The 22,085-nt window shown below is 39.3% G+C and overlaps 1 protein-coding gene across 1 annotated transcript in view; it reads left to right on the forward strand.

Annotated features, from left to right (window-relative positions):
- Positions 1-6,329: 6,329 nt before the first annotated feature.
- Positions 6,330-22,085, forward strand: part of oprm1 (opioid receptor, mu 1) — a 34,357-nt gene continuing 18,601 nt past the window's right edge. Inside the window, exon 1 of the mRNA XM_044135648.1 lies at positions 6,330-7,373. Within this exon, the coding sequence (XP_043991583.1) occupies positions 7,108-7,373 (266 nt within the window). The 5' untranslated portion in view covers positions 6,330-7,107. The remainder of the gene's footprint in view (positions 7,374-22,085) is intronic.

Below are 22,085 nucleotides of genomic sequence, written 5' to 3' on the forward strand. Positions count from 1 at the left end.
CAATTCTTGTTGGATTATGCTGAGTTACACTCCTTTGCCTAGCTCTCCTATTTCAATGGAAATGCATTAAATAGGAAGTTAAGTGGCCCTTGTGGACAACTTTTCAAATTATTTCTGTACTCCGCTGCTACTGCCCTTAATGGTTATATAAATTACATTCAATGATATATTGCTGTAATGCTTTTCTTTTTACTTTAGCAGCGTTTACACATTTTTTAATCATTTTTTTCCAATTTTTTTCTGTCAAAGCCTGAATGTAGATCTCTTGATTTTTTTTGGTTCATTTTCTGCTCTTCAAGGTTGTGTGTACTCATATGCTTCAGTGATTTTGGGTCTGTATGAGGAGGAAAAGGTCTAATTTGAGGTAAAATTACAAACCAGCTTGAATGATTCTGATAAAAAACAATTTCTGAGGTTAAAAAAAAAAAATAAAAAAATCTGTCATGCAACATGGACAGAAGACAAGTCTCTCTTCATCCACGAAACAGGAAGGCTGAACGGAGACTTATTAATAATAAAATCAAACCTGGGAAGAATGCAGCAGAAGAGCAAGATGTGACTGGACTTCTCAACCAGATATATATATATATATATATATATATATACATATATATATACATATACAATTATTATGACTTGTAACACCTCTCAGTGAAATACTTATCAGTGCAAACACACAGCCGGTGTGAAAACTGACCGAAAAGGTCATTCAGAGAGAAGCCCTCCAGTCACTGAGGTACATTTATTTCAGCCATCAAAGACAGAGTTTTGTAGAGCAGCAGCAGCAGCAGACAGCAACCTTTTCTGCATTCGCTTTGCCACGTTTGAACAAATTGTTTCTCCGTAGCCTTAGGTCTGTTTTGCTTTCCGTGTTTTATTTCCTAGATTCAGTTTAATTTCTCTCCCTCGTCACAATTAATTGAATTTGTGAATGCCATGCCTGCATCTGTAGTGCCATCCTTTTCCTTAGTATCGTTTTTCCTTTTTCCAGTTTGATACACAGCTTCTCAAACCAATAATTACTTTAGACCGTCTTGCTATTTTGCCTTGTGCAACTCCAATACGTAATTGCCATTTCATGCGCTAGAAAAGCATAAAACAATACATTTTTGAGAAGCGGAAACCAAAAGATTTACAAGTTATTTTCTGAAATATAATCTGAAAAGCATGCTATCATTTGTACTTATAACAACCCTGTGATGTAACGTGGCAGTGTCCTAATGCTTTTCTTTGGCAGGAAGAGGGAGCATTGTAAGATTTCACTGATGGCAGAAGAAAACCTATTAATCAATCAATCGATCAAGTTTATTTGCATGGCTCATTTCAGCAACAAGGAAGTTTGAAGCGCTTTATAACATAAAAAGATTTTTAAAAATCACCAACTGAAACATTACATTTTTCCAAGTGCCGACATTACACATCAAAATGTTGGTTAGTGTTTCATTTATTATGGTGCAACTCTAAACAGATGGGTTTTTATAGTCTAGATTTAAAGGAACTCAGAACTCAGATATTTGGTGTATAGAAGCTGAATGCTGCTTGTCTATGTTTGGTTTTGGGTCTGGGGATGCCAAAGCAGAACAGAACCAGAAGACCTGAATGGTCTGGAAGATTTACACAACAATTATTTCCAGCTATTAAAAGATGAGGGGGAAAAAATAGATAAAACTGAGACACTTTGTGTTGGTCCATGACACAAAATGCCAGAGAAACATACAAACGTGTCATTAAATGAGACCACATCAGCACTAATCAGATGAAAACTTTCGACACCCTGTGCAGAGAAATTGAATCAAGTCCCATTTCTTTATATTTTGCTACCAGCTAGCCAGACTGTATTTCATTACTCTCTTAAAAGTAATCTGGATCAATAATTCTCTCCTGAAGGGCTCATAGATTTTCCCTTCAGTTCTTCTTCCTGACCATGACTGCAGCCGGCACAGTTTGTACAGAAAAATCAGGAGTGAGCAACTGGACAAGCATGCGAGAAAAACATCTGAAGTTGATGAACAGTAATGTCTTTAAGGACAAGAGAGGGGGAAAAAAAATCCAGCGAGGAGCCAACAGGACCTAAGACACATTATCCTTTGTTTGATATACTCTGGTACATAACGTTTTTATTTATTAAATCCTTGAAATAACTTTTTTGCTGCTTCCTATTTTGTACTTTATCTTTTCATAAATTAAAAAAAGAAACATGAACCCACTGTGTCTTTGAAGCAAAGCAGCATGTTGGTAACAAAGAGCCTGAAACCTTTTCAGTTAAAATAGGTTTTGATGCAACACTGGTTTTTAACTTGGGTTTAAACACACAATCAGATGGCAAGCCATTACTTTCTAATGTTAAGAGAGTTAATACATTATTACAACAATGTTTGTCCCACAATTTCAGCATCAAACAACTCTATAGACTGTGACAGTTTGATGTTTTAATGAAGAATCCATCCAATTGTTTCACTTTTTCTTATTTCCTTTATTTAACCAGGTAAAACCCCGTTGAGATCAAAGTCTCATTTTCAAGAGGGACCTATGCAGAAATCTGCAACACACCACAACCCGGTTACACAAAAGTAAAACAAACTAAAACATATGCACAGGTTTGACCCAAATTGCAAATCAGTTTAAAAGCAGTGACACTGGTTGAAGGAGTCACACTGCATGTTTCTAAGAACCGCTCGAAATAAGTCCAACGAAATCAGATCCGACATCTGGAGTTCAGACTGCATCTGATTCCATGTCATAGCAGCCATTATACTGATCGTCTGAACACCTGGAACAACATGCACAGGAAAAATATTACTGGAGCTTAAACACTAGGAAGTGACAGAAATGTAGGAGAGAATTGAAGTAGGTTGGATCTGAGTAGAGTTTTATTTGTTTCTCCGTACGCTTAAAGGAAGTTGTTCGGCTTTTGCATACAACTCACAATGACGTGATACACGCCTGCTGCCTGTTACGACCCTTAGAGCACAACGATACGCAATGATTCAATGACTGGAGACATTTGGTGGAAGCATTGATGTATGAAACATCTCCATAATCCAGGAGTGGTAAGAACGTGGACAACTGGAGAATTTATTTTCTTCTAGCTTTGAGAGAGACGCAGGATCTGTTACGATAATAATCTTCATTTTCAACGTTCATATCAAATTAGCAAGGTGATTTTTAAAAGAAATCTCTTTAACTAAAATAAAGCCAACATATTTATAAGTACTGACAAAGTCAATTTGGGCCACCTTGAGCAGTGGTAAGCAACAGAGGGATCTCTGATAGTTTTTGAGTGTGAGAAAAAACAGAAAAAACAAACCCATCGCTTTTGTCTTATCCACATTCCTCTTTGGTGATTCATTTTATTTCAATGGCATTCAGTAGAAGAATCCCATTTGCAGAATAAGGCACATTACCTTTCTGCATATTTAGCACTGCAGCATTTAAAATTTCAACATCACATTATCCAGCCTGTCACAGGTGTTCCAGTGAAAATACAAGCCACTGCCAGATAAACTTTGCAACTTCCACTGAAATGTCACAGCGTTGTCCCAACAATGATATGGTTGGACACTCTGCCTGCTGATTTGTCCCTGGGGTGCACAGGTGGAGACACAGACAGCAGAAGGATGAACATTTGTTTTTAAATGGCCTGCAATCAAGTGTAGCCTTGTGACTAAGTTGCAAATATTTATTCAGCTAAATATTTCACGTTTAACTGTGTGGGATTTAAAAGTGGTGGACAGCATCGGACGCCTCCTGCATGTAAATAGATTTATTAATAAATTGCAGTCTCTTTGTGCGGCACAGAACTAGACTGCGGCACATGTTCTTTTAATGTGAGAACTACAGGAAACAAGAGTTACAAGACGTGTTTCTGCACGCTACCTCCATACGTAAAGGATTGTGACAGCGATGTGTTACCGCTGGGTAAAGTGTTGGAACGAACTCATCCCAGTTCAGTCACCTTGTCCTCCTCCTAACAATAAGCGCTCCATTGTTGCTGGGCATGTCATCATTCATTGTCGTGTGCTTATGATTTTTTTATGAGCCGAAGGACTGAGAAGCTGCGCTCACAACTCAGCCTGCTCACTGGCAACACCATCGCTATCTTACACAAGAAAGCTGATGAAAAACTTCTTCTTTTTTCATTTTTACAGAGCAGTTCAAGGAGAGTTGTAAAATCCCCTTTAAAGGATGATTCAGTCCCGTGCTGTGCCTTTCTCTCAGCCCCTTTTGTTGCCTCATAGAGCTCATGTTTGAGGTGGTCATCATCACGGTCTTAAAGAAACCAATACTTAAAACGGTTTCCTCTTTCTGAAACAACTTTAGCCTTGGAGTTAAGTCCATGCATATTCATTGGATCGCAGTGGTGTCTGCCAAGCAGCCTTCCTGAGGTGAAAGAAATAGGAAAACACCGATCTTTAATCTTTACGTCACCTTGTCCGCATTTTGATTTGGACCAGCAGTGGATTCTGCAAGATGGCCTCTAAGTTTGGAGCTCCCTGTCCAAGTCCTTTCCCAACCAACCACACCTGCAACGTTGCACTGCGTCAATGTCAACATATTTTATTTGTGTTGAAATGGAGAATTGTGGATAAAATAGTTTCAAGTTCAAGTCATACAGTTGACATCATCTTTAATATTTGTACAGACGTTATGAAGAATTTTAAGCAACGTTGCTGTGAAGTATGAAAGACTTCTGTTGCTTTGCCTGCTGCTGAGACTCCTGTTGGTCCACATTTTCATGACCTCGCTGAGAGAGTGTCTGGATAATCAAGTAATGTTCGTTACTTCATTAAACTTAAAGACATTTTAAGGATTATCCATTATGGGTCTTCAAACTCATCATGCAAACTTCCTTCAGAGTGGTACATAATCAAAAGGTCAATACAAGCATGAAATTAATGTTTTAATATTTATGTGTGTGATTTGAATTTTTTTCTCCTCGTCTATTTTTTTTACTGCCTCTATGGTTGACAGGTAAAATAAAAAAAATGTAAAGAAGAAATAACCAAGGTTTCATCAAAATGTACATTTAGGTTTTATCTAATATTCATAGCTAAGATTTTTGGCCATAATTAAGGACTTTTAAATCCATGCTAGAAACCTACTTCTTGATAGTTGCTTTGATTCATAATAACTGGAAAGTTGATCAATATATTTTATGTAAATTGGCTCATTTTTATTGAATGAATGAAGGAAATGAAATGAAACTGTATGATTCTGATGATGGCATTTGACTAAATCTAAACATAAATGATCTTATTTGGATTCAAGTGATCATGATAGAAACAGGAGAGAAAGAAAAAAGACATTTGAAAAGGTGAAAAAAGAAATATGTGGATAAACAACTATTTAGTAATGAAGGAAGGGTTATCAAGAATGATTTGTCCTTCTTGAGATTTAAATCCTGTTTCTGTTGGTAGTATGTGCCAATTTGAAAAACAGTTTTAGATGCCAAAGAGCGTTGGTGTAAAGGACAACGTGATACAAAAACTATAAAAAAAAAATCTAATTAAATTATTTGGAGCTATTTGAATACCCAGTAAAAAAAAAAAGTGTCGTCATTATGAAGTATTTCTTTTATTGTTTCTACAGCTTGATAAGTGGACAGACTCTTAAAACTGGATTAAAATACGGCAGACTGACTGATCTGTTCTTGAAGTGACGTCTTTGATTTTTAAAAGTGGGATTCAGATGAAAGGTTAAGAGCAAAGGCGACCTCACTCCAGCAGACATAGTCTGAGGAGGGTCAGGATGAAAAGCAGACGATTCCTTGATCCCAAATTGATTTTGAGCTTAAAAATATTACAGTGGTTCATGCCAGCAAGAATCTTTTAAACCTTTTAGATTTACATGGTGCATGAAGCGCACAAACGAAACACAAGGGCCTACCACCAAAGAGGACTCCTCAAAACGTCTTAGAACATTTGCAAAACAACATGTTCAAGAGTAGAAGTTTAAAAATATTGCCGTTCTGTCTTGACCAACAACACCGTGTTTCTTCTATATCAATATAACGTTAGATGTACTTAATTTCTCAGAAAATAGCTGGGTCTGCCCTGTGGTGGCAGTGACTCAGGATTTAGTGTGACAAACTAACTTAATTTTCATCAGTGCAGACAGAGTGTCTGCATAGGATAGAATGAAGTAACGTTTTGTACTGATTGGAATGTATTCTTGCCGCATTGCTGTGAATTTGTTTCAATATGTGCTCTAGTGACCATTGTGTCATAAACTGGCCTGATCTAAACTCCATTGATAATCTGTGGAATACTGCCAAGAGCAAGATAATAGACACACAAGCTAATATTACAAGGCAGTCTTGTTTTCCATTCAGTGATAAACGTGGATCGCCTCCATGCCATGCTGCACCGAACCAGAAAGTCATACCAATGAAGGTCCAAAATGAGTAAATTTTTAATTTTAAATATAGATTTTTTTTGTTGGCTTTGTGTGATCATGTTAATTTCACTAGAAGCTGAATTTGGTTGTTCAGTAGCCACAACAATAAAAAGTAAGTAAAATGCATTTCAGTTTAGTGAATCTATGCCACATGTTTCACTTTCTGAACTAACTACCTGAAGTAAAATAACTCTTTGAAAATATTCCGAGTTGCGATCAACCTCCAAACAGGCTTATTGAAAGCTATAATGAAGTTTGGAAATCAAGGTAAAATCTTTAGAAAGGAAAAAAAAAACATGATCTGAGTAGAAAGTAGAAAAGAGAGAAGGTGGGATGCAAGCACAGTGAGAGGAGAAAGTAAGAAAAGACGTTCGGGAAGAGAGAGGTGGAACCAATGAAATGCTGATTTGTGAGCTACAAGAGAGACATGAACGGAGGGGGGTGATACGGAGAGACGCGGCGTTTGGAAAAATAAAGGAAGAGCGAAAATTTATTCACTTCCACGCTTGCTGTCTGCTCCCAAACGGCGTGACAGTGCCACGAGAGGGTCGTCAGTGAACTCTCCCCCTCTATACCCCCACAAGCGCATTTCTACAGCACGTCGCGGCGCGGCTCAGACTCGTCCTGCGTGCGGGGCGCACCACACGGCACAAACAAACACCCAGCCAGGCTTATCACGCAGCCTCCGAGTCCGCAGAGGGGCAAAGGGCCATGGAGAGCGCCGCTAACAGCTCAGACCTCCAAAGCCAGCTCCCGTTTATCGGTCAGAACAGCAGCATCTGCCGGAACTTCACCGACAACAGCAGCTTCGCAGAGATGCGATGCGGCGGCGACGGGAGCGGGAACGACGGTGTGCCCCGGAGCCTGGACGGAGACGCCAACCCGGTCATCATCGCTATCATTATCACAGCCGTTTACTCCATAGTTTGCATGGTGGGGCTGGTGGGAAACGTGCTGGTCATGTACATCATTGTGAGGTAAGAGCAATTTTTAAAAGTAGAGAGAGAAAACAAAGATACATCTTGGTGGCCTTTTTGTGCCGATTCCAAGCTTTGTTGAGGCTTTAAAACTCTTCCAGCCTGTTGCTGCTGGACAAATAAGTGTGCGCATTTGTGTTTGCGCGTGTGTCTAATGGACACGCAGTTTCCAGCTGGGCTGCTGTTCGTGCGTAAAATGCGTCTATAGCCTCCCCTCCAGCGCGCAAAAGGCGACAACCCAACGCAACTGTAAAGGAACGAACACACTTTTCTTTTTACCTCTTTACAGTATAAAATTATGTCTCTTGATGCGCGTCTTTGATCCACAGCGCAATAACCGAGCTGGGGAAATCGCATTACTCCCGTGTTGGCGCGGAATGAAACCATGATCTACCGTAGAGCCTCTGTAAAGCCCCCCCACCGCCCCCGTGTCTCTGGACTCGGCGCTTGCAGTACACGCACGTCGGAGAAAAGCCCATAAATAGTTGAAAAATGCGTTTAAATAAGCAAGAGATGGCCACGTGCTTCTCCCGGCTCAGCTTCGCAATTTTAAGATTTTACGCACAAGACTGGGAAACTTTCAGTTTCTAATGAAGGAGCCATTAATAGCTGCATTACGTTCACTATATTTACTCCTTTATTTTAATTCAATTTTACGCACAAACAGCCCATTGTGATCCACATGCTATTAATTGACATTTTGAAGTTGTGCGTAAAGAAATGCCAGCTTTGGAGAGTCTTATCTGAATGTCAACTTCTGCTTCTCCCACGGTAGAAATTTGCTGCTCTCCTCAAACATCAAAGGTTCTCACAGCATAATTCGTCTGGAATCAATTTCACCGATACAGTGGGTCTAATTAGATAAGGAAAGCTGAAATTTGTGTTAGCGAGATGCACCTGGTGAAGCTCTTTCTGGTGTTACATTGGTAGAGGGAACAGCAGGGAAATGTTCCCAGAAGAACTGGCCACTGGAGAACACTTAAAGGCCGAATGATCATCATAGAGTTTTTGCAAGGATTATGTGAGGAGAATTGAGATAAAGGGTAAAGACTTTCTGCTCTCATGTGCAGAAAACCTCAAGAGAGAGATTCTTGTTGATCTTTTAGAGGCGGCAAGCAGCAGTCAGGCAGAAGGCTTGCTGTGTTATCAAACAAGAGCTTAATTCCATCTGGTGGTAAAGTACAAACAAGGAAGAGAGTTATGAGCCCATTTATTTATCTTCTTGGGGTTTGTTTTTTAACCGATTGACGTCTTATCGAGATATTGATCCATTTATCTCTGTGGGATTCTGCGCCCAAAATTATTCAACTTTCATGCGGAAATTAGGTTAAATGGCAAAAATCTACAAACTGGCAGCTGTTTGTAACAAAACAAATCATCCAGACTAAAACTACAGGTAGTTACTTTCAACATTTAACACAAAATGTCAGTTGGTTTGATATTGATATTTTATTTTTTCTTTTGAGTTTGCATGTTTCTTTTTCGACTCTCACCAGAGATTTTCAACAGAGTTCAAGTCAGGTGATTATGAAAGCCGCTCTAACTTTTTACAGGATGTCCTCTTTGACCAAGGTCAGTGCCTTCAAACAGATGACTTGATTTTTGTTTTTTAACCAATGGTTGAGTCAGTTTTACTCGCCACACACACACACTCACACACACACACACACACACACTACAGATTCCCGGTGCCAGAGGCAGCACAGCAGCCTATGAGCACCACTAAGCCACTGCCATTCATCACTCTTTGGGTAGTTGGAAATTTCTTGTACTTTCAGGCACAGTGATGTACGACTAGGAGAGCATGGGGCCTTTTTGTCATTAGTCTCTGCTTTGCTGTTGAAATTGAAACCTCGTAGGCTGCTGCCATCATGTCTTGCTGTGGGTGGACTGGGACCGAAGAAATGGCCTCGAGGTTTTTTTGGCTGCGATTAATTTTATGATATGCAAAGGCACGCGATACACCAGAGGTCATATGTGTGTGTGCTGTGTTGTTTCAGAAGATAAAATAAAGTGCAGCAGCCTTCAAGGAAGAGAGGAACCATGTTAAAAACATTCTGCGTTCTTTCGCTGCTCAGAGTCCTCCATCTTGGGCGAGAAGGCCACAGTGTAACAATTACCCATCTTCAAGTAAAAGTGGATATCGAAGAGACTGCCTTTTCACTATTTTATGAAATATACCATTGAATTATGCCTAAAGTAAGATATGTAAAATAAAGAGCTCCTCATCAAAATGGCTCCTTAAATTATGAAAAACAAAATTTCACTGAGATTAGTTCTATGGCTAATAATGATAAGTCGTCCATTTCAGCAAGGCAATGTTTCACTAATACTGTATGATAATAACTATAAGCTATTAATTCAGCTTGTAATAATCTGAAAACTGTAACTTTATGTCAAGCTAAAATGACACCAAGTTGGACACCAAGTCTCCTCAGAGCAAAACAAAAGCTATAAAGTTACACAAACACACAGTTTGTGCACAAAACTGTAATCTTGCACAAAAATCCTACATAACCGTAGACATATATATATATATATATATATATATATATATAGGGCAGTCGGGGGAGGCAAATGAGGCAGAGCCTCACCTGTGATAATGGAAAAATATGATAAAACAATTTCTATTGCTATTTTCACCCTGTGGTTTGTACTATAAGGTATCTATTTTTCATTTAGCTTAACCAACTCCGATTATTTTTTTCATCAAAATCGCTGGATTTTCGCAGTTTCCCATTCAAATGCTCGGAAGCTCTGAAGTCAAGTGCAGCGATATATATTTATAGATTTGTCCTCTTGCCACAGCAGTCACTTATTAACAATCGCAAAATAAACATTAAGCCTAAAATCATGCTACTGCAACAGGCTGAAGGTTCTGCTCGTTGGGTGGGAAATATTTCAGTGTTTTTTTAGGGGCGTTGTTGCCAGTTGCTATGGCAACGAGTCTGCATCTGTGTTTTTGACCGAGAGCAAGGATTCATGATGCTAACCTTTCCTCCCCACCCTCCTTTGTCTCTCACATACAAACACACACAGACTCACACACGCAAGTTTGAATTTCTATCCATATTAGGACTTTGTATTGACATCCATTAGTAACTCCATTTATGTCTTAACCATACATTTTCCTTAACTCCAAACATTACGAGTTTATTCCCAACCTTAACCAAAACATAATTCACACCTGACCTCCAAAACTAACCCCTCATCCTAAGTAAGGGGTTCCACCATATTGGGACTTCGGTCTCCTTAAGACCCATCAGTTTTCAGAAGTTTAGTAAATACACCAGAAATGGTCCTAAGAAACAAGTACCCACACACCAGCCCACAAGCCCTCTGTTCTCCCTCTGTGAAACGTTCTTCTTCATGAACACTTTGGCTACTTCTTACCAGGCTGACAGACGCTAATCGGACCTCTTCCTCAGTCTGTCCCTGGGTCACATCTCCTCTGACGAATCTGGAAGCAGCTGCTGCTGCAGTGGAAGATGTATTAGTTAGTGTGACACATTTAGCTGAATTGGCTTGTAGACCTTTCAGCCTTTTTTCTCACACATTTCCTGCCAGGATAGAGGCGCGGGGCGTTTCATTGGACTAACCCACTGTCCTTCAAGAAAATCAACCGATTGTTGCTCACGATCAACACAGATTATTTATATATTTTTTGGTTAAATTATGACCAACCTGCCAGTGGATGAAAGTTTCTGACCACCTGCCACCTTTGGACAATCTCCTCTTTTCTGCAGCTAAAGGGTCAGTGGAGTTACTGGCCCTTTAACTTTAAACTGGCAACATTTTCTTTCAGCTGACTTACAGGAAAAACCTGGGTCTTTGTTTTTGTTTCTTTTTTTCTCTCCTTGTAATGATAAAAATAACCACCTTTTCAGAAAGATGTCTGTCTTTTTTGCATTCAACGAAATCCAAATAATAGTCTCCATATTTCATCTCAGCCTATCTGAAGCACATTTTATGCAGCTGATGAATCCCTTGGCTGGTGCCTCAGACAACAGCCGATTTTCAAATATCTTATAAAGAAAACTATTGGCTGCAATTGAGATGAAAAATTGGATTTACGGTAGTTTTGAATTTTGATCAAATCTGTGTTCTTTTTTTCTATTTTAAACTGTTCTAGGTGCAGTTTTATAGGAAATAAAAACTGCACCTAGGTTTCAAGGATGTTTAAAAAAAAAAGAAGAAATACATGGTGCCAGATGTTGTCTACCATAAACTAATTGATCACAACTCATCTGCCCTGCTGCTGGTTTCAAAGTGGGAACACAGCTGAGATGGAAGTGAAATTCATTGAAATGTGAGTTAGGCACCTTCATTGTTTTTAATGATTAGATTTCTGCAGCCACCGAGATGCAAACAGCTTGAAATATAAAGAGTGGCATTATTCAAATATTCATAAATTCATCCTTGGAAAAAACAACAAACCAGTAACAGTCCAGGACAGATCTGGGTCTGCTCAGTTTTTCTTGCTCGTTTGCAACTCGCTACACTAATTAGGCTTTAAGGGAATTACAACGCAGGTAAAAGCTCAAACCACAATCCATTAGGCCTGTAAACAATGTCATTGTTCTCTACTGCAGCTTTGCGTTCGTCTTTTCTCTTCCTCTTGTTGGCAGAGTGAAAGTGACCTGCCATTTTGACGATGACAAGCAGTAAATGGATGTTTTGCTGTTGTCTTGAGCTCTCCTTCTCCGTTTTATGGATGCGCCCTTGAACAAAGTTTGGCCAGATTAAACCGAGACAGTTGATGGTAGTTTTTTATTTTATTTTATTTTTTATTCTTGTTTTTTACAGTCTGAAAACCATTAAGCATCTCTCTCTCTTCTGTCCCTCACTTTTTTTCTTTTTTTTTTTATCTCTCTCTGTCTTTGCGATTCCTCTCCTGCCCTCTGCAAACTTTTGCTGCACAAACAGAGATGAGCAGAGAGCTGCACGCCCAACTGGAAAAAAAAAATAAAAAAATAAAAAAAATAAATTCTGGTTGAGCAGAAGGGAGTTTGAGCTCCGTAAGGAATACGCTTCCTCTGCCGCCAGAGCAGATTGCTTCCTGTTGCCATGGAAACACTGGGAGGTGTTTTGCGGAGCCAGACGATGAGCAAAATGAGTCCGCCACTTCTCCCAAATCTCCTTCCTCCACGGCCCATCCAGCAGCATGAGTCGGTCTCTACCAGCAGCTGCAGCGTCTCTGAAATGCATATTGAAAGAAGAAAATCTAATAAGCGCCTTCTGGTCTGGATTCATATGGATTTTTATTGTTTTGGTTTTTTTGCAGCTGCAGCTTTTTTTCAGTATCTAACCATTCGATGAGGAATAAGTCAATAAATTTTATTAATATAGAACATTTAAATGCTGGGGACACCTGAAAACAGTTCACTTAAGAAAGAAAATGCAAGTAGAATAAATATAAAACAACACATGAAGAGAGCGATGGAAGGAGTCCCTTTAATATCCTCAGACATGTAGCTGAAATGTCTGAGATGTCGTCTTGGAACAACTAAAATAAGTTATTCTGAGTAGCTGGGAGATGGATTAAAATTGACATGGTAAAGTAAAATAATAAAAAAAAAAAACTTCTGACACTGATGGTGAGACAGTGCAAAGATGAACTGGAAATAAACAACAAGCAGCTTAGCAAAAGAAAAAAAAACAACAACTTTGAATTGGATTTGTGGGCACTTTGCGTCCACAACCTCCAATAAAAGCTCAATTTGTTCCCACTGTTGCTTCAAATCCCTGGAAAGAAAGCACAGATTGGTAAATGTGGCTTAACAGCTGGTAATCAGCTGCAGGAAATCGTCTCTCTTCTTTCCTCTGTCAGGTGTTTGATGGATGTTTTCCCATCTTTAGATTTCCTCCCGTGGGCTTTTTGCATGGGTGTGGCTGAAAAGTTTTCAAAAGAAGAGAAAATGCTCAGATGTCTGTCCACCTGCTGTTTCTGACTGCAAATTCTAAAAAAACTGACTGCATTATTTACAAATAACCACATGAAAAGAGACTCTAGTGGCTATTTCAAAAGAATCAAAGGTTCATATTGGATAAAAGCAGAAAGCGTGGCCCTTCGTCTTCACAGTTTTCCTGTTATGTCATGAAATTTCCACAACAGCGTGACACCAATATCGCACTCCTGAATTTTTAAGGATTATTCTTTTTACATATTTCAACTCAAACTGAATGCTTAATTTACCTTAGTGGACTTATTTTTGTCACGTTTGTGTCACTATTTCCATTCACTTGCACTCTGACGCAAAAGAATAAAAATCGGATAAGTTGGAAAATTCTACTCTTTCAAACGTGAGTCATTTAGTTTGATTTTCTAACAAATCAAACAAACAAAAGGCAAATTCGACCTTTTTTTTCCTGTTTTACTGTATCACAATTTTACACATTAGCCATCTGTGATCATCTGTTTTTTTTTTGTTTTCTTGACAGTATAATACATAAGGGGTATTTTAGTAGATTTGTACATTTGGATCATATAGTTTCTGAGGAAAGCGCAAAGGTATTAATTAGGCACAACAAAACTGACAATCAAAATTTGGCTTCATATAATATGTTTTAATGACTAAAAACAAAAAAAGACTCAGAGTTTATTGATGTTTTTTAATTGATAAGATCATCAATCCTTGTAGGTGTTGTCTGTTTTCAATAGTTGCTTTAAAGGCTCTCTTGCAGATGTTATTGCAAACATAAGAGCAAAATGTTTTTTTTTTGTTTTTTTTTAAATGGTCAGGCTAAAAGAAACAACCTAATGAGACAGAGGAGGATACATTAAGGCTTATCGTTATTTTGGGCTGTTGTTGGATTCTTGCCCTTGTGTTGCTACTGGCAAACATACTGGTATTTTGTCCCAGTTATCTTCCTAAATAGTTGAAGCTTCGGGGCTGTTGTTCTGGTTTATGAACATATCTCGATTAAAAATAAAAAAAACAAAAAACCAACAGCTCTGTTGCCGCTGCAGGGGTCGGTGGCGGTGGGGATGGATCTGTTTGTCTGTCTGCAGCAGCACATTTCAGATCAAGGCCTCTCCTATCTGCCCATTTCCCAAACACAAAAGGCACTCATGCCTGAAACTGTGTTTGTTTGCCTTTTCCTTCAGGCAAAATTAAAACTTTTCATCCTGTCCTTGTCCTTAGCTGTGATTTGACTATGTGGTGGCAAATGGATGATTATGTAAACACTTGAGGGACACTAATTAACTCGCAGGACAGGCTCCAGTTTGACAAACAAAAATCAGTTCACATGTCATTGTTTCATTTTACGTCCAGTTTCTATTCGTTTTCAGTTATTGAGTGATAGGCTCATTCATTAAGGATGTTGTACTCAGACGAATGTGTTTGCATTTGGTCGACATTTATTCAGAAGTGAGGGAACAAAACTCCTGTACTACAATCTTTTTTTTTTTTTTTGCCGTATCTTGTTAAGTTTTACCTGAGCTTGTGGAGTTTCTCAGAACATCTAATTATACTTTTCGAAGCTTTCTCTTTCCTGGTGGGTCCAAATATGACGTGACACAGAAACCGATTACTTTGAGCATAGTTAGTAGAGGGTAGCAGTGATTCCAGCCCAGGACATGCCTTTGTCTGTCCTACTGTCACAAACGTAAACATGTAAAGCTGGAAAATTTAAACTTATACATATTATATATATTATGACAGCAGAGATGCTAACAATTGTGCCACCGGAGATTTTGAGGAAAACAGTCATTTCTTCACACTCAATATATAGACTCAAATTAAAGGTTGGATAAAAAAAAAAAAAAAAAAAACACATTGCAAATGATTCTTCTTCAGTAGAAACATAATTTACATTAGCAACGTGTTTGTTAAATGCCACCTTCTCACAGCATAGATCTGTTTTCCACCTGGAGCTTTAAGGCTGCCAAGGTTACCAACACACCAGAGGTTTTACATGGAGTTTCCCACCAACCTAACCGTGAGCGAACACTTCATTTTTAAACAGAATTAAAAGTCAGACCATCAGCTTGCACAAGCCGCCCGTGGTGTTGTTTCTTGACGGACGGAGACTCTCTGCAGGAAGCAGCAATGGAGAGATTTGGACACGTTTGCAGTGTTTTAAATGAGGGGATTATTACATAATACACCAACTTCAGCTTTTGAAACGGTTTCAGACACATCGCTGCAATTAACAGGAAATGGGACGAAAGAGGACGCCTTGGAGCTAATTAATGCAGATTAGGGCTCAGTGTGTGAGCATGATGTCGAAGCAAATCATCAGGATCACTGAATTCATTTCTGCTCCTCTCTGTCATGAATGGGAAACGGCTCTGATTGCTTTGCGTTTCCACGGGTGATGATGGATGTCTTTGCTGAAAGCGGCGTTGAACCTGCGACGGCGCGTAATAAAATTCCCGACTCCCGGTGACGACGACAAGCCACTCTGACCCCGGCTCTGTAGCTCAAGCACGTGCAGCGCAAACAGTAGCTGGTAAGCCAGATAACGGCTCCATAATTGCCGCTCGCATTCAGATTTTCTACCTTAATTATCTTGTTGGAAGCTCATTTGGCACAGATGTGTCAAGACAAACACGTGAGGGACTAACGTGCGCATTTAAGAGCTGCCAGTGAAGGAACCCTTAGAATCCAGCTCAATGTTGTGTTTTTGTTTCTGTTTAAAATTTAGCAAAACGGAGTCAGAGTTTATGACAATTATAGAAGCTAATCTTTCTGCCCTCCCTCTCTGTGTTTATGAGCGATGAGGTTTTCAGTGCCACTGGGCCTTGGAGAATTAAGAGCTCTGTCTGTTTATTTCAGCAGGTCTTCTGTCAAGTTACAGACAAAAAAAATGGAGAAATGGAGCAAGAGTCAAGACTGCGCTGAGAGAGAGTGAGAGCGAAGGAGTGATGAATAATTAAACAGGAAAGAACAGAATCATTTTATGTTTGATGGACATTCTTAGCTCTTTTATCTGTCTGTCATTTACTGACTGATTCGCTCTGCTCCTGCTCTTCATATTCCACAATAGGAACTGTAAAACATGCACTTTTTTTACATCAAGGCTGACATTTTAAATAACCAACCGGAGGGGCGATTTACTCAGCCGCCGAGTCCTTTTGAAAGGTCAAACGTGAGCAATCAAAGTGCTGCGTCTTGCAAACGTAGTCAAACTCCTTGAGCCTTTTAACATTTTTCTCCTGCCACTGCAGCAAACGTCCATGTACCTTTCATTAGCGATTTACACGATAGCCCCACACAAAGCAGTTCACAGTCGTCACATGAACAGAGAGGCACATGGCTTTGAATTCTCTGCATATAAAAATCTGACAAAGTAAGGCACGCATTTGTATTCAGGCCCAGTTGGTCAACACTTTGTAGAATCACAAGATTGAATTTTGAGTCATTTCACTTAACTCCGATCTGGAGCCACACAGCATTCTGGGGGATGTAGGCAGAGGAAAGACCTCTCAGAGCTAGCTAAGCAAGGTGGGTGGCATCGACTAAGTCTCCTACTCTTTGGTTACCCAGCAACTCACTCGTTCTTTGGTTACCCAGCCAAAAACCCTTTTGGGTAACTTGCGCAGCAGCTGTTTTTTCGGTTTTGCCCCCTTACCTCATAACTGCTTAAAAATATAAAACAACGGTGTGAAGAGAAAGAAGAAAATGAGTACAACAACTCGAGCGGAAACAGTAGATAAAACAGGAAAAGTCCATGTTTTATCCACTGTTTGACAGCATTTCAGATATTTAAAACAAACAAAAAAAAACTATTAATAATTATCAATATTGACTGATATAAAATCCTCTCCCCCCGTCCCAAGTCCTTTGCAGCCTCCACATGTTCTCCTCCTGGATTAGCCTGCGTTTGACCATCTTCCTGTTATCTCTGAACAGCTTCCCATATCGTCTCTACACCCTGTAGCTTGTAGCAAACATTAATTGGGACTTTTTTTTCTATTTTCAGGTGATGAATTGAACTGTTCTCAATTCATCGAGGCCTGGGGACGCTGTTTAAACCTAACATCCTTTTTCCTGACCTGTTCACTGTTTTTCTCTTTTTTTTTGGTGGCTTACATGATCCTCTTTGTTCATTAATGTTCTCCGAAAAACCTCTGAGGCATTCAGAGAAAAGCTGGAGCTGTAGCGCCATTAAGTTAAACACAAGGGGTACTAATTGGATCATTTCTGGAAGATTTAGTTATAGGATATCAGATTAAAGAACAATAAATAAAAATGCACACCACACTTTTCAGATTTCAATTTGCAAAACATTTTCAATCATTCTCCTTCCACTTTATAAATTGTGCTCTACTTTGCTTTGATATAGTGCATGACGCAAAAAGCTTGTGGTTGTAACAAACAGAAGGGTCAAAGCTTTTAGTTTGTTGAAACATCTTGTAGTTGTTTGTTACTGCAGTCTGAGAGGGGTGACGGACCAAAGGGACTCTGACCCTCAGGTCTTTTGTCCATTAAAAGCAGCGTTCCTAGGCAACAAGCAGAGCATCTGGAGTCGACCTCATACGCCGCTTTCATTTCCACAGAAGGTAATCTTTTTCAGGGGTGATTAAAAGGACAGAGGCTATTACGGTTGAAATTGGACAGTTGTACTCTAACGTAGTCTTTTATTCCTTCAAGTGCTTTTTTCCCATAAACCTTCTAAAAAGCATTTGCCATGAAGTTTGTGCTCTCATAACCTTCCTACTCCAGGTTTTTAATTTTTTCTACACAAAACCCTCTACTCTCTGGGTCAGAAAAAAAGAAAAGAAAAAGTTGTTCACTTCTGAACAAGTGTTGAGTTTCTAACCCTTCATTCATCTTATTTTTCAAAGATATTGATCTCAACTCATCGCTTGCAGTGTGAAGGGATCAGCATCGCTCCAGTGTGTCGCCTCTCAATGCTGATGCATGTGTTCATGAAGCGTCTCTGTCAGTGATCACATGACAGGTCCGCAGAAGAAGAAATCATTGAGTCATTGCATTTAGATCAATGTTTGTGTTACGTCCTGTGGCTGTTTCACCGTTTCACGTTGCCTGAGCCGGCAGGACGGAGCGTTGATTGTTGTCAAGCCGGAGGCTCCGGGTGCTTATCTTTGTCAAATACATTTCAAATTTTGAGTTGCAAGTCAAAATGGGTGGGAAAAAATAAAAGTTGCCAAAGTCTGATTCTTAAAGAAGGGTTTTATTTTTAGGTAATTAATGGTTTAGGTGGAAAAAAAATGCTCAGACATATTGGTGGTTCGATTCAACAGAGCGACAGAGGAGACAGTTAACATCCATCTATCTATCTAATAGAAGTGTGTGATATTGCAGATTTAGGTACTGATCTGATACTAAGTACATGCAAGGCGTGTATTGAGACTTTTTATATAAGTTTCATACATCGTCAAAGTTCTGGCTTTAAGGTGTTTTTGTGTTTTTTTTTTTTCTGTCTTTGAATTATTTTATTCAAATTTAGGACAGAATATGGACAAAGTTATCTACAAAATACTCCAATAACATACTAACATGATTTTGTGCATTTTTCCCCAAATAAAGTGCAAAATATTATAATAATAATTAGTAATAATAATTAATAATAAAAATAAACAGTTTTTGAGTTAGACTAAAAAAAAAAATGAAATAAGATTTCAAGATGGAATCTGATACTAAGACTTCTTTGCACACTGGTATCGATCCATCCATGCATGCACACAGTTCCTTACGGGGCCAATTTAGCTTGACAAATTAGCATAATCGTGTGTTTTTGACTTTGAGAGGAAGTCGGAGCCGATGGAGAAAATCCACACCAGCACAAGGAGGACTTCTAGGACCCAGGACCTTCTTGCTGCAAAGCAGCACTGCTAAAATTTAAAATCCTATTTTTACAATCTTTTTCTTGTGGCGTACAGATGGGTGTGAAGTCCTTTGTGTGTCTATCACTTTGTTCCTGCTGCAGATCTGGCACCATTTCGACCTGACAATCCTCCATCTGCTTTATTTCAGATGTATAATTATTAATCCCGGTTCTGTCAGTTTGATGCATCTATGATTCATGGCACATGCTCTGTGACAACGCCGACAATGCATCTTGTCCAAATCTGATCTTCTGTCAGAGAATATTTTTGTTCCTCGTGGAGCTTCAAAGCGAAAACAGCGATTTAATGAATGAGCAGAGAAATTATGATTAAAACACACAAACTTCTTCTCATTGTATCAGTTTAAATGTAAGAGATTAATTGACAGACTTGTCACGGCTGACAAGTCTGGGTTTTTTTCTCCCTGTAAGTGGAATATAGAAGTGAAGCAACGTGAAACGTCAAACTCACCGTCTTCATATTTTGTTAATAATTGACCACTATGGTCGTTATAGACTAGAGGTTTGCCTGTACTAAATGATCACAGTAAGCTTTGAGGTAAGAATGGGCCGATGGAATTACAGTAAAACTTTGTTTTTTCAGCAATCTTTAAATGTTTTTGGTATTTTTATAAACACAATTGAATGAAATATATTATTATTATTATTATCCAGCATAATGGTTGTCATGGCCACTCTGCTCTCAGACTCTCCATGACGACAGCCAGTTGCACATGCAGCACCCTTACTTAAAGAGGGCGGCCTGCACCACTTTGGGGCATGCAATCATTTGTAATCTTTGTAGCATCGTGTTTTTTTTTTTTTTTGTTTTTTTTTGTTAGCTCATGCAATTTGGTTCTCCTTATTCGGATTCTTTACAAATCAGGCCCCAAGACGTCATGCTTGATTCACTTCATTAAACGCCTTCTGTCCGTATCGCAGGTGTAATTTTTGCCTCCTGTCTTCTGGAGCTCCGACTCTGAGCTTGTGTGTTGAAGTAAGGCTCAGTGCGCCTGTCTTCTGACTGACGCAGACCGAAGCAAATTAAAACAATGAGTCTGCAGGGCTTTTTTTTTTGACAGTAGAGTCTTTATGAGGATGCAATAAATCTCTGAGGCTAGATTTACAATCTAGATTGTGGTTTGAGGAAGCTGGTCAAGCTGCCTCAAACATTTCGCTTGCTTTGAATTTGGAGTTTTATCATGTATTCTACGTCAAAAGGATTCCTCTTTTCTTTTACAGATTAAATGGGCACGATGGGAGATTGGTTTCTGCTTTAGCAAACGTGAGCTGCTCCTTTAAATTAACTGAGTTGGTTCGTCCGTCTGATCGGGATTCCTCTGGGGCACGGCTTTTCAAATCATGCAACTTTGAGACGTGTCACTGCTACAACGCATTTGATTATACTTTTTATTTTTATTTTTACTTTGGTAACAAAAGATGTGTGAGCCACTAGAATTTCATCCATCTTTTGTTTTTTCTAAATTAGCTCCATGCAGATATCTGGCCAACTCCAATAACCCTGTTGTCTAATTTAAACCCCATGAGAACATCGGCGTCGTCATGGATCCATTGATTTGCATGTAAGTGTTTTTAGGGTGACAGTTAAGAGGCTTGTGCATCGATCCATTGGGATCTCTGGGAAGTGAAGTTTATTTTACCCCAACGACATGATGGATGAATCTCTCTCCTGTGATTTCTGCATAAATTCTGATGATATTCTAGATTAGTACTACTAATTCTTCTTTACCGCCTTGATTATGTGAAGCTATTTTGCGTTTTTTGATGTGTTGCAAAGTCAGCACACAACTGTTCTGCAAGTACCAGAACGGCATGCAGCTACCAGAATGATCCCTTTGTGCTTGGAGTGCACCGGTTGGAGTTTTCTGGCCGATCACCGATTGACCTGCCGATTCCGATATTGGTTGATACAGATTTTTTCGTCTGAAATGTCGCTAAATATAGCAAGAAAAGGGTGGTTACGTGCAGACATGACCGGGTTTGTTGGTCGGTCTGTCAAAGGTCTCTCACAGCAGAGCACCAGGGAACAGCTGCTGATTTTTAGACCTTTGGTAGATAAGCTCAGGGGATAAAATCAGCTCCACATAGAAGTATCGGCCGATCAAAGAGCTCCCAAAATTAGGGAAATCAGGCAGTCGTGTTTTGGACGTTAGATAGTATGAACAAAGCGGACCAGATTTGTGGCCCTGCCACCAATACCTGTTGATTTCTGTCCTCCACCAACTTCCTCCGGCTTTGTTCGAGGGAATCTCCAGCCTCTTCCTGGCCATCGAAGATCTAATAACCTGTCCAGGGAGTCCAGAGTCAGCCGAGGGATTCCAGCAAACTAGCAGTGCCTGGTGAAGCTGTGAGATACGGCAGACAGCGCATCAACATAAGCTATGGCAGAGTATTGGCTCTATTCTGAGATCTTCATGAATTTTACATTTTTGCATTATTTTTCATACAGGAAGCCCAGACAGTTGAGGGTTGAGATACTTTAGTTAGTGCTGTGGTGTTGCTTAAGGCTCTTCATCACTTCGTTGCATTAAAACATTTTTCTGTTCTTCCTGAATGTGTTTCTGGGTAACAACAAGTATTTTAGTTTGGTTCCTAAGTGAATTTTAGAAATGCCTACCTTCTGCCTCATGCATAACTCATGATTTTGTTAGTAGGAATCTGATGACGAGTACGATTCTGTAATGTGGTGTAGCAAAGTTTTACCATTATGGAAGAAAGTGGACAATACTTTATGGGACTCCCATGTGCGAGTTTGAAAATGCCCTGATTGGTGTGAAAGTTTGCAGCGGTACAAAATAAATAAAAAGCTGCGACCATGAACAAGTGATTCAGCTGCTGATACAATTATAACTTATAATAATTTTTTAATATAAAATTTATATAAAAAAATTT

The sequence above is a fragment of the Gambusia affinis genome, linkage group LG13, assembly GCF_019740435.1.
Source record: "Gambusia affinis linkage group LG13, SWU_Gaff_1.0, whole genome shotgun sequence".
NCBI classification, from domain to species: Eukaryota; Metazoa; Chordata; class Actinopteri; order Cyprinodontiformes; family Poeciliidae; genus Gambusia; species Gambusia affinis.